Raw genomic sequence first — 12,565 nt, 5'->3', positions numbered from 1 at the left:
TGCTTCCTCTATACATCTTGACAAAATATGCATATTCTCTCTGAAAACCAAAGCATTTTATGTTTTGTTAACATTGGTAAGCTTGATTCTCCATTGAACAGAAATTCATGATTTCTATTTTAGGACTTGTATGGTCTAGTTCTGGGCATGGCCCCCACTAGAAATGGTCTCCAGCATGTAGGTATGGCTATTTCAGAGAATTTTCTTGATGGAGAACTGGTTTATACAAAGGAGAGAGAAAAAAAAAAAAAAAGCTTCTCCATTATTGCTTGCTTGCTTTCTGAAACTAGAAAACCACCCTGAAAAAATAAATCTTTATTTGCCATTACTATCTTTATGCATAGGAAATGCACAAAACTTCAATTTGGAGTATTTTTGTAATTATAGTAGAGTGGTTTTCCTTGGAATTAGAACAGAATTCTGGTTGCTCTATTTTCTTTGAAATGGGTTGCGTTCTCTTTCTATTCTTACAGGTGAGAAGTGTGTCTAGAACAGAACACCCAAAACAAGTTTGAGAGTAGAACTTGACGGAGGCTTCAGTCCAAGTTAATTTGCACAGAAGATTCAACAAACCCCTTCCATTATAAAAACAGTTGGATACAGCTCGTTTATTTTTTCCTTTGTTTGTATGCTATATTTCTGATTAAATTGAAATTAAAATTGAACAGGAAAGTAAAACAGAAATTGTTCTGGATTCCCAGGGAATACAAAAAAATCTAAATTTATGTGTCTATCTTATGTTTATATATGTATGCATTATATACATATAATTTATTTATTACTCCCTGTTTTGCTTCAGTGAGGTTAAGTCAAAGGACTAGAAGTCAGGAGCTCTGGGGTTTATTTCTCGTCTCTTAGAAAATTGCTGGAGGTCACCTTTTTTTAGTTGCTTCATCTCTCTGCTTTACTACAAAATGGAGTTCTAAGCTCAGCAGGTTTTTGAAGAGTAATTCATTAATGTAAAATAATAATAATAATAATAATAATAAATATATATATATATTTATTGTCTGCCTTGGCTGGCAGGTGCTAAATAAATTGAAATTATATTTATGTTCTTTAAATTATCTTGTGCTAGGGTTCTCATGTTGATTCTGCTCTCCTGTAATCTGTTAAAACATAAAAGGCAAGAAAAAAGACATTTTAAAAAGCTCCTGTTTTGTAACAGTTCTGTCTTTAACTTCTGGTAATGGCTATCTCTTGTCAACAGAGTACAAATCAATTTAAAGGCAAAAGCCAAACACTCTCATTTACATATTGTTAACTGCTCTCTCTTTTCCTGTTAAACAGGAGGAAAAAGTCATTAGACTTGAGTCAGCTGTCTTATTAACAGAGGGGTGGGGTAGGATGTGAGAAACACCTTTTAAGAATATACATCTGAACAGATCTGGACAGGGACAGCTACATAGTACCAAGGTTTGTCCATTGCTTGAGAGGCTTCTGCTTTTTTTCATTTATAAACTCTCATGTTTTCATTGTCAAATATTACCAAAATGAAGAGCTGCTCTTTAGTTTCATTGTAACTAAATCCCCATCAGGCCAGAGGGACTGTATGAAATAGTGTAGCTGACAATTGCCATGCATACACATAGAGGGAAAAATCTCTGCCATGACATTCCTTTATGATTAAAACTTTGTTACAAATCATGAATGAATTACGGAAAAGAAAGCTGGAAGAAATCAGACTGATTAGCTGAAGGACGTGGATAAAATGACATTTCTGAGACCATTGTATTCTAAAGGATTATTTACTCTCTGCTTACAGAACATCTTAAGTCCTTTTGCAGAGGGAGTCAGTTTCCTGTTTAGTGTAATGTTTTTGTAAGCTAATGAGGGCAAAGCGTGAGCCATAGGCAATGATGCTGTGATATTAGCTGTGACAGGGAGCTTGATCATAATTATCTTAACGAGGATAGGGTTAATTACAGTGGAAACTTAAAGTTTTTTCTATTTGAATGAGACGATGCTGAATACGTTGTGATGTTTTGTCGGTTTGATGTGACTTGGGAAATTGCAATGGAAATCTCTTGGCAGCACTTGCTCTCCTCTGGGAGCAGAGTGTGAGCCCTGCAATGAGGTAACTGAGATGGTACCTGTGGGTGAGATAATGTGCACTTCATGTCATTAGAGCAGGGAAAAGCAACCTGCAATACACCTTAGTGATGTTTATTAGCTTTCTTAAACTTTCAGTGCGGGTTCTGTTGTAGTGGTAAGATTGTGTTTGTTTTGAGACAATTTTTCTGCTGTGAACTAGGAGAAAACAGGCCAGATTAATTTGAGTCTGTTTCTCTTCCTTGGGATTTCCCTCTTTTTATACTTGTCCCTTTATGGTGTTAGCGTGTTTTTTACTGTGCTGTATGTATGTGTATTCTCTCTTCTCCTATTTTGTAATGGATTCATGACAATACTTGGAGTGCGCTAATATAAATATCTTACCCTCGATAAAAATGCTGGTATTTTGTACTGATTCCTACCTCAGCTTCTCAAAATGCTTTCCATATTAATTTACAATAGCAATCCTTTCTTAGGTAGGTAATGCAGATGGGAAAGTGAGGCACATGGCAAGTTACAGTGCAAACTTCAGCAAGTCACCTAAAACCTATTCCATGGATTCTATGCACGCTTTTCAACTTCAGAGTACAATTGCTGGATAGTATTTCCTTATATATTATGATTATAGATGTTGTTGCCTTGGATTTTGTAGGCAGTGTCACTGAATGATGATGAACACATTTTTCGTTCTTTCTTTACCAGCTGTCTTTCCAATTTTACATTGGTGCTAGTTTTTTTCATCTGTTAAAGGTGAAAAAAGCAGAATTCAATGAATACCGAAATAACATATGGATGTAAATTTATGTTAATGTCTACACCCTCTCTGTAGTGTGGCAACCCCTCCCATCTCCCTGGGCTCTGAATTTAGCTGATTAAATCACCAAATGCACACTGCTCTGATGACATGAAAACAACAATTAATAAGCAACCCCCTGTGTAACACAGCTCCTTTTTAACTGAGCAGCTAATAACATTACATGGCAAAAATTATCAAAACCAGACAGGTGTAAGGAGATTTGCGCACAATTTTCTCTGCCTATCTATGAAACTAGTACCCGTGTATTCAGGCTAGGCTTGTGAAAGAAAGGCTGTTTCAATAGGCAACTCCCTCTAGTGTTTCAAGGCCTTTTGTCCCACTTCATGGCTTGTCATTTTGTTTTATGCCTCCCCTGCAGCAGTTTTGGATGTGTGCTTTCTTCTCCTTGCCAGTTGCCAACCATTTGCTGATTCTCATGATAAGAGTATTATATTTGCATAACATAACTCAGGAACAATGTGTATTTTGATGTTGACACTGACCAGAGCCCAAACAATGTTTTTTCACAAAGGACCTATTAACATCCCATAAGGCTCTGTGGTGTTGACAAGGAGGTGGCCTTCTCTGAACTCCTTTGGCAAGTCAGAGTCTTACATTAAAATGTGAGGTTTGGAAATAATCCACTATTTATATAATAAAGAGTATTTAAGGGGAATTTGCTAAACTAGGTTTGTCAAATAAACTGAAATGAAAACTCATAACAGCTTGATAAACTCACTGCTACTTCCTCTGGATTATTTTGCCTTTTAAAGGTACTTGGGGGGAAAGCACTGTCTGAAATGTTTGCTGATCTCCTTATCTTGACTTTGGCAAAGCCAAGTCTGTTACGACCCCTTTGCTGAAATGGCTAGTTTAATACAGCATGCTGCGCAGCACTGTACAGATCATGCAGGCTGAATCAAGCTTTTCCAAAGTAGGTTGTGTAAAGGCAAGTGCAAAAAGCGTGACTATTACTGTGGTGGTCGTTTCAGTACATTTAGAATGCAGACTTTTGTTCCTGCAGTTTCAGAAATGGTAGTCTCAGAATGTGGTAACAATATAGATATGCCGTAGGGTGTAGGCTTGGCAAATTTTCTTCAGGTCTGGCTGCCCGGTATCCACCTGGCATTATTAGTAGTTCCATCTCCCTTCCCGGATGCCAAGTCAACAGGGCTTGAAGCATTTAGGAGTCCTTGGATTTGGAATATACTGTTTCTGTTTTTTTGCTGAGTGTTACTTAAAAGTTTAATGTACAGTACTCTGTTCAAAGGTCACAGACTTAATTTTCTGGAGAAAAACGTTTGAACCCTCTAACTGCGATTTATAAGTGGTCAGTAAGTTGCATCTACAAGAGCTGTAATTTGTTTTTGTTGGACAGATGAATGTTAAATTGTCTAATTTGAAATCCGTATACTTTCTAATAATACTTGTGTTTTCTCCAGTTGTAGTGCCTGTAGAACTCTTTAATGGGGACCTAAACTGTATTTTGATCCTTGCCAAAAACTGGGGAAGGGTAGGGAAATCCCTTCAGCATAAATGTCATTGGAAAGTGAATAAATAGTATAGACCATATCTCCCTTATTCATCACATATTATAAAACATTCAAGAGATACAGTGATGATCTTCCCACTGGTAGGCATAGTAGATCAGCTGTCAAGTCATGCAGTCTCAGCATATCTTTAGGTGTCTGGTAGGTGAATAAGCTGTGAATGTGTGTCTGTGTGTATACTCCATATACCACGAGCCTTACTTTATTATATTTTTTTCCCCCTACTGGAATGTGCAACCATTAAAATCAAGTTTGGAATAGGTACCAGAAGTGGTGGTGGTCTTTTTTTCCCCCTATACTTTACTCGCAGGGGAACAAATACCTCTAGAATGCTGTATATTTTCAACCTATCATCCATGTTCCATGGATGTGAAATGCTCCTTTTTAAAGCTGCTCTCTGCAGTCTGACCTGTGGCTTGACAGTGGGACAGAAAGTTCCAAAAAGGAAGTAAATGTCTTTTCTGTCTGCAGTAATTCTGCATTTTATTTTGTAGAGGACATTTTATTTTGTTTGCAGAGACTCATGGAGAAGCAAATTAAGTGGTTAATAAAAAGAAAAAAAATAAAAACATTTTCCATTTCCTATTATTGCATGTAGGGTAACTGCTAAGAAATGATACTTGAAGTTGTATTTATTATTGTTAGCGGGGTATGATATTTCTTGGCAGAAATGATGGATGACAACTTAAATTTGTGTCCAGGGAATGAAGGTGAACTGTGACAGAGTTATTTATCTTGGGAATGGAGGTTAGGGTCAGGCGAGGCTGGGTGCCTGAAGGCACAAGACATTGACAAATTCATCCTGCAGGCCCCATATCTGAAGCCTTTTGTTTTGGATCCTGGCTACTCACTAAGTGACCCCCATCCTTCATCCTGCCAGCATGTGAAGGATGTGTTGCAGTGCCAGCACTCCCTTTGCCACTAATGCTTGTCATTCACTCTTCTGACAGGCCCAAACCAAAACTATTCCCACTCTTGAAAGGGAAGGTTAAAATATTTATTTCAGCTCATAATGGCCTCCCTGATTTAGTGGAGTATCATTTTTCCTGTTGTCTTTGTCGTTTGCAGGTCACTAGAAGGACTGAAAACATTCAGTTACTTGGAAGAGCTGATCTTGGACAACAATCTACTCGGAAATGACCTTCTGTTACCCAGGTTACCCCACCTCCATACCTTAACGCTCAACAAGAACCAAATATCCTTTCAAAGAAATACCTGCAAAATGTCAAATGAGTTTTATGTGTCAGCCAAATTAAAGTATGTGAAATATAGTTCATGTGCAGACAAAGCATTCTCTTGCTTGGCACCTGGAATACTTCATAGTAATTTATTATAGGTCATTCATAAATGAAATGCACCATTATATCTTCCTGTTGCTCCATTTTAGTGAGAGATCTAAGTTATGGCTCTGAAGAAATCTTTTTTAATAGATAAAATAGAGAAAGAAAATAATGCCAGTGCTACCAGAGTGCTGCAGTTCCTGTGTTTGCTTGGGGTTCTGTTGCAGGCTGACCTCTAGTGGAATACAGAGTGCAGTGAAATGATATTAAGTTTTTATACTTCAAATAGCTCCTAAAACAATAAAGTAAACTAAAAACAAACAAAAAAGAAATAAAAGCAATATTTCTTTCTGTGTTAATGAAGGTGGTAATAGGTTCAATGGGGTAGCTGCTGTGCAGTAGCAGCAATTAAAAGCGAGTCAATGTATTCTTGGTGTTTTAACTCTGTACAGATTCAAATGAAATGCTGTCCAAATCAAGGTCTTAATACATGAAAATGTTTAGATGGATGGTCAAGTCTGTTCATAACCAATTAGGCACTGCTGCATATGTCTGAAGTTAGTGCCTGCCTAAGTTTATTCATAATAAATATTTCAGCATTTGCCGAAATATTCTGCTGAATTGGAGCCCTCAGTCTGTAGGCTTATAGATAATGGTCTGTAAAAACTAATTATCTGCAAGGGCTGGCCTTGGACTTGATTATTAAATCATTTTCCCATACTTTGACCCTTATGGAGATTTGAAGATGTGTAATATATGATTTTACAAAAGTGAAGGGTGATCAAATTGTGGCCAAAAGGCCAACTGAGGCCTGCAGAGACTTAGAGCACAGACCATGAAAGCCCTCTCCTTGTAATTGCAGAGTGAGGACAAGGCTGTTCAACTGCAGGCTTTTATTACAGACAACGTAAACAAAGAACAATTTACCTCCTACTAAAAAGCAAAATCCTCCTACTGAGGAGAATAATAACTACAGATTCTATGATTTTTGCATTTATTTTTGACTTTATGAATAAACAAAAATCAGCAGAGTAACTTTTATACTTGTGGGCCCTGGAAATTTGCCAAGAGTGTCTCTTGAGCCATGAAAGTCATAACTGTACTCAGTATTTGGCTAGATTTCAGGTTAATACCAGGATTCTGTGGGTTGGTTTTGAGTAACTGTTTTGTTTTATTATTTACTGCTACAGTAAAATGTGAATTGGTCATACTTTGATGAAGAACGTACAATAATGTTTTTGCTGATACTATTGATGTCTGATGCAGCATATTTCAATCTACAAAGCATGAAGTGTGAATTCATCTTTGAGATCCTAGAGTGTGGGGTGTGTGTGTGGAAGTCTGTTTTGGGTGGAGGGGTATCAAGGAGGAGCTTTGCAGTTACTAAAGGGAAGACAGGTAAATGAAATAAGAAATCAGTCAGCAAAATCAGAGGAAAAAAAAAATCCTGTCAGTAGTATTCTTTGAAGAGGTTTTGTTGGTCCCAAAGACATACTTAAAATACCATTGTCAAATTGGTAACCTCTCAAAGTCAATGACAATGATAAGCAGGGTTTGATCTATTCTAGCATTTTTTAACTTCATAATTTTAAGATTGATTTTGAAGCTTTGAGAATATTGAGCTACCCAGGTTATAGAAATAATGTATGCATTTTATAGTGTGCTGCCAATAATTTAAGGAGTTGCAGAAATGCTTGTAAAGCATCTAATGTATACAAACTGCCCAGCGAAGAGAAGATAACCACTGTTCTTCATTAATGTTTTGAGCCTTAGGGAACTGTGATCTCTTGTAGGGAAGATAAAGCAGTCTGCAGAAGCAGAGAGGCCTTCCAGATTCCTCTCTTCAGTGTGGATAGCATATTTGAAAAAGAGCTCTTGTGAACTTGGATCACTTCTTTTTAAGCAATCATTTCTTTACAGATTTTTTTTAATGTTCAAATCTACGTTTAATAGAAATAAATGAAATACAGGAAAGATCACTTAATATATGACAGTAGCATTACAGAAGGGACACAAATGAGTGAAGAATACAGATTGGAAACAACACTAGAATTGGTGTAATATTACCATGTGTATGTAAGTATATTCATATGGAGAGACAGAAGGAGACATACAAATAAAAAGCCAAATTGACCCATGTGAAAACTAGAATAACATGAAAACTTTTCCTCTCATGCGAGAGCTTTCCTGGGGATCTCTTAATATTACTGTACTCTGCTCTTTCTCTCCTTTTATTGTGGTTTTATTTTGATCCAGATAGTTCTGATAAGAGCTTTCTACTCCTTTAACATGACTCACACGTTGTATGGTGCTATATGTGTGTTGTCTGGATACACTGTACAAATATGAAAGCTTATCTCTAAATCACAAAAATACTTATAATCCTCCACTATTTTTTGTCTTTAAATGCTAGTTTTGTATTTCAGCTACAGGTAGTCCACAGTTTTTCTCCTGTAAATGGAAGAAGCTGATTTAAAAATTACAGTGTAAAAAAGTTTCCTAGTGTGATACCTGAAGTTTTGTACAGTGTGAAATCTGTTCAAAAATATTTTAAAATGCAGACCAATACATAGGTGGAATAAATAAAGACTTGTTACCAACGTTATACAGTTTTTGGTTTACATGTCACCAATGTGTATAGTATGATTTACTTTGGGAAACCTGTCATCTTAGTTTTTCTGTCAGGCACACTGGATGGCAGAAAGCAGCACAGACTAAGGTGGGTGGTTGTTAGGAAGTTGGGTTTGGAGGTGGACTCACAACTGCAGTTGCCTAAACTTACAATGTGAAATCTCACTTCTTTTAACTGTATTCGCTAGGTACTAAGAATTGCACAGGAAACCTCCACATAGGTTTATTCTGAGGTGTTTATAGCAGTGGTTGTAACAGTGGGTTGGGTTTCATGGCTGTTCACTGTGCTGACAGTGGCTGTTCTTACAATGGGATCTACACTTTATAGTGTAGATGTTTAAAGTTCCTTGGATGTTTCAATCTTTTTAATATTTGTTAAAGCTATCCAAAGGAGCAGCATTGGTAATTTTTCAGATATATTTTGAAAAATATCACCTCTCTGCTGAAAATTAGTTGGTGTTCATTTCCTCATTTCAAAAGAGACAGGAAAGACACAAAACAGGTCTGAGATTCTCTCAGGTAAAAGCTCACTTTCTTTACTTAGTCCAGTAATCTGGTCATTCATTTAACATTAAAGAATAAAGATATTGATTGTAGATATAAAATGCAAACATTGAATCCAAGTCTAGTTTTTGAATGATTTAGAGGAAAACCAAAATATTTCACACCACAGAATGGGAAATACAGAGCTGGGCATAATGCACAATAATGGTATATGCATTATTTATGATAAGGGGAGCTATCAGTGTGGTTCAGATCTAGGGATTACATGTTCTCGAGTCTTTGAAAAAAGCATGGATTGAGTACCTCAGCTAAAGAATGTACCAGTACATACCTGTGGTACAGTCTGTCTTCATGGAGTTCTTATCATAATGCCTAACCCCAACCTGTAGATTGTCATCTGTTTTGCCAATGTGCTTGTTCCTACATTATTCTGAAGTGCTTGAAGACCTAGAAGTCCCAGACTTCAACTAGAATCTCGTTAAGTGCTGAGGACTTGATGTTTAGATTGAGTGAATACACTAAAGACACAATATATCTTTTATTGTTCACAGATCCCTATCTCTACTAAACAAAGATCTAAACTGAAATATTAGATAGAGCATTATTCCTGCATGTAGTTCTGAGAACTCTCCAAGTGATGCAGATTTGGTTAAATATGAATGTGGCTTGTTATAGAGCCACAGTACCTGATGAACCAAAACCCTAAATGAATGCTGTAAAATATTTTGAATTTATTTGAATGTGGAGCCTTTTTACTCCTTCTTTTAACCACACTAAACCCCACCTTTCTTCTAGAATGAAAGGTACCTGAAGCAACAAGTAAGTAATGTGAATGCCTAATGCTAAACATCAGTGAAAAGGAGAGGTGGTCATCAATCCAGGCAGTTCCTTCTCCTCTTCTATAGTGGTCATTTTGACCAGTTTGACTGAAGTTGTCAGAATTTTTATAAATGGTGAGCTGCTGCTTTATTCTTCATTGTCTATGTTGTCTTTGGAACCTTGAGCAACAAGTGGAAGGAATAGTGTCAAAAAAAAAAAAAATCATAGAAAGAAAGGATATATGGTTTCAGGATGGAGTGCTCTAGAGCACCAGAAATGTAATTTGATTGCAGAAATAGAAGCATATCTCCTTTTCCTCATCTTTGAATAGAATAGCTCATTTGGAAGGGACACTCAAAGCTTTAACTGCCTGACCACTTCTGGGCTAACCAAAAGTTAAAGTATTGAAGGTGTTATCCAAATACCTCCAATTTAATGCCTAACAACATTAAAAACGTAAAATCTGCAACCTGGGAGCCATGGGCTTTCTGAGAGACACTTAAAATCACTGGAAACTTCAGCTATGCAAAGAAAGCTAATTGTACTCCAGTAGACAGTATTTATTCAGCATGTAGGAAGCTCACCACAAGATATATGGACTTAATTAATTACTACCTGTGCTGCACCTTTTCTTGAGCATGGTAGTTTTAAAGTGAGTGAACAAGGCCCTGTCTCAAGGCCTTATCTCCCCATCAGATAGGGTTCAGACCAGAATGTGGCATACAAATGACTGTGTGTGACATCCTATTGCACACAGAGAAGGGGAAGATGTATACTTGCATATTGCAAGCTATTTCTGTGGTTATCCAACCCTGAAGACCTAGCACATTCTAATGGAAAAGCGTTCAGGTGGCAAAGATCTTTTCATACTGCATTCAGAGGAGAATTGGTAACTTCTGCTTCAAGGCTATTTGCCTGTGGAATCGCTTGTGATTGCTACATCATGTTTGTGATAAATTTAATTGAAGCACATGTTTCAAATGTGAATAAATACAGGTACCTTACTCATTTATGACTCTGGTAAAAGTGCTATCCAGCAGTTTTAATGCTATGTGGCCTACAGCATCCACATGACATCATTGGTTGAAGAAGACTTTTGAGTGACAGCTTTGTGTCTTTCTGTGTGGTGGTCTAGAATTTTGTGTGATGTTTCTGATATTTTCTAGGCAAACACTTTGTGAATATTTTGAATGTACAGGTGATTGCTCCTTGTTTTGTTCCGTTGCTTCCAAGAACTTCCAAAAGCTGTAATTACAGAAGGTCATGAATGCTAATAATAATGCTAATAATTCTCAACTGTTTTGGGAAAGCAGGATGGCCAAAAAATTGAGAAGATGAATACAATTTTTTTTGAAAGAAAATGGCAGTACAACTTGGAAAGCACTGAGAGAGAGAGAGAGAGAGGGAGAGAGAGAGAGAGAAAGAACAGTTACTTTTCTCATAAAGCCAATTTGAGTGTGACTGGTAAAAAGAATTGCTGTCAGAGGAAAAAGTTGCAGAAAGAAGTTCCAGTTTCCTTTGCAGACTTCAAACTGTATTAAAAACAAAACAAAAACAAATAAACCCCCTGAGTAGTGAGATATGAAATATATATAGGTTAGTTTATTTGGACAGTTACATTAGCATAGCATTTTTATGCAGTTATGTGGAATAATTTCATTTAGGAACTGTTATCAGATGTTGTGTTTCTGTGTAGGTTTCACCAGCAGTTCATAATAGCTGAAAAAGGAATTTATGAACCAAAAATATTAGTAAGAGAGGAAACACTATGGAGTCTGGGGATGTTCAGCGTTAGTCCTGAACACTTAGAGCAGCAAGACTGCTACAAAACAAGTTAGTTCTTAGAGAAGGGTGATATGTCATTTGCCTTGGGCTTTTGGTTGCCTGTTTTTTTGCCTTCTTGAGAACCTCAAAGCCTATGATAATAGGTATGAGATTGGTCACTGACAATAGAAAAGTCCAACATGCATATAAATTTTGCTCAGCAGGTTAATTGAACTGCTGACTATAGTACAGCATTTTCCAAGTTATGCCATTGATATTGTTTTAACATGTAGTGTAACATTTGATTTTCTTAACAAAGGATATGGTAACCAGTTGTGTGTGCTTGTGCATAGGTATGCTGTGAACAGTCTACTATAAATATACAAGTGTGTTGGTATGCATACATGTAACATAATTAAGAAGCTTTAAAAAGTTAATCTGAATATGAGAGATACACAGTTCTTGTAAATATTTCCCTAATTTAAAACTGGAAGTGGTGCAGTAACTCATTATCTTTTAATGAGAATGAAATTTTAAAATACATCTAGTATGTTTCTGTTAATTGTTCATGGAGATCAGGTTGTGCTTTTGGAGAGGACTGTTGTTGTATCATTGCTAAGAATTAATGTTTTAGCTTATTCGTTAAAGGTCTGGAGTGTTTAAAAAATAAACTTAGAATTTTTTGTTTTAGTCAACATCCTCTAGAAAGAAAAGTGTTAATAGATTGGTAATGATAACAGTGTTAAATGAGGAGATGGATTGGTACACCATGGCATTTTAATTGTCATAACAGCAACAATGTAAAACAATTTTCAAATGATAGGGACTACGTATAAGTATTTTCATCAATACTGTTACATATTCATCTGGTGACCAGTGATACTGCTTTCAGGAAAACATCAGTTCAGAAAAAAATTACTGTCATTGAGCTTTAAATAAATAAATAATGTTTCCTTTGCACTGTGCGTGGATTTAATTGTGGCTTTCCTTTTTGGAGGGAACAGAGCTGAAACTGGTCTTAGCACAGAAGGATTTTGCAGCCCTTTGGCTCTGGGTGCACCAAAATGGCAATCTTTAGGCTGTAACTGTGGAAAGGAAACTGGGAATAAAACTTCAAAATTGCTTTTGATTATCTTCCTCTGTATTTTCCTAGCATTTCTTAGAAATAC

The 12,565-nt window shown here is 36.5% G+C and overlaps 1 protein-coding gene across 6 annotated transcripts in view; it reads left to right on the top strand.

Annotated features, from left to right (window-relative positions):
• Positions 1–12,565, top strand: part of LRMDA (leucine rich melanocyte differentiation associated) — a 710,120-nt gene that overhangs the window by 395,800 nt on the left and 301,755 nt on the right. For all 6 annotated transcript variants that reach the window (XM_072039519.1, XM_072039518.1, XM_072039521.1 and 3 more), the window contains one exon: positions 5,467–5,598. In XM_072039519.1, coding sequence (XP_071895620.1) covers positions 5,467–5,598 — 132 coding nt within the window. The remainder of the gene's footprint in view (positions 1–5,466; positions 5,599–12,565) is intronic.

The sequence above is a fragment of the Anas platyrhynchos genome, chromosome 6 (genome assembly GCF_047663525.1).
Source record: "Anas platyrhynchos isolate ZD024472 breed Pekin duck chromosome 6, IASCAAS_PekinDuck_T2T, whole genome shotgun sequence".
Lineage (NCBI taxonomy): Eukaryota > Metazoa > Chordata > Aves > Anseriformes > Anatidae > Anas > Anas platyrhynchos.
Note: the sequence above shows the minus strand (reverse complement) of the source record. Positions and strands in the feature narration are given on the sequence as shown.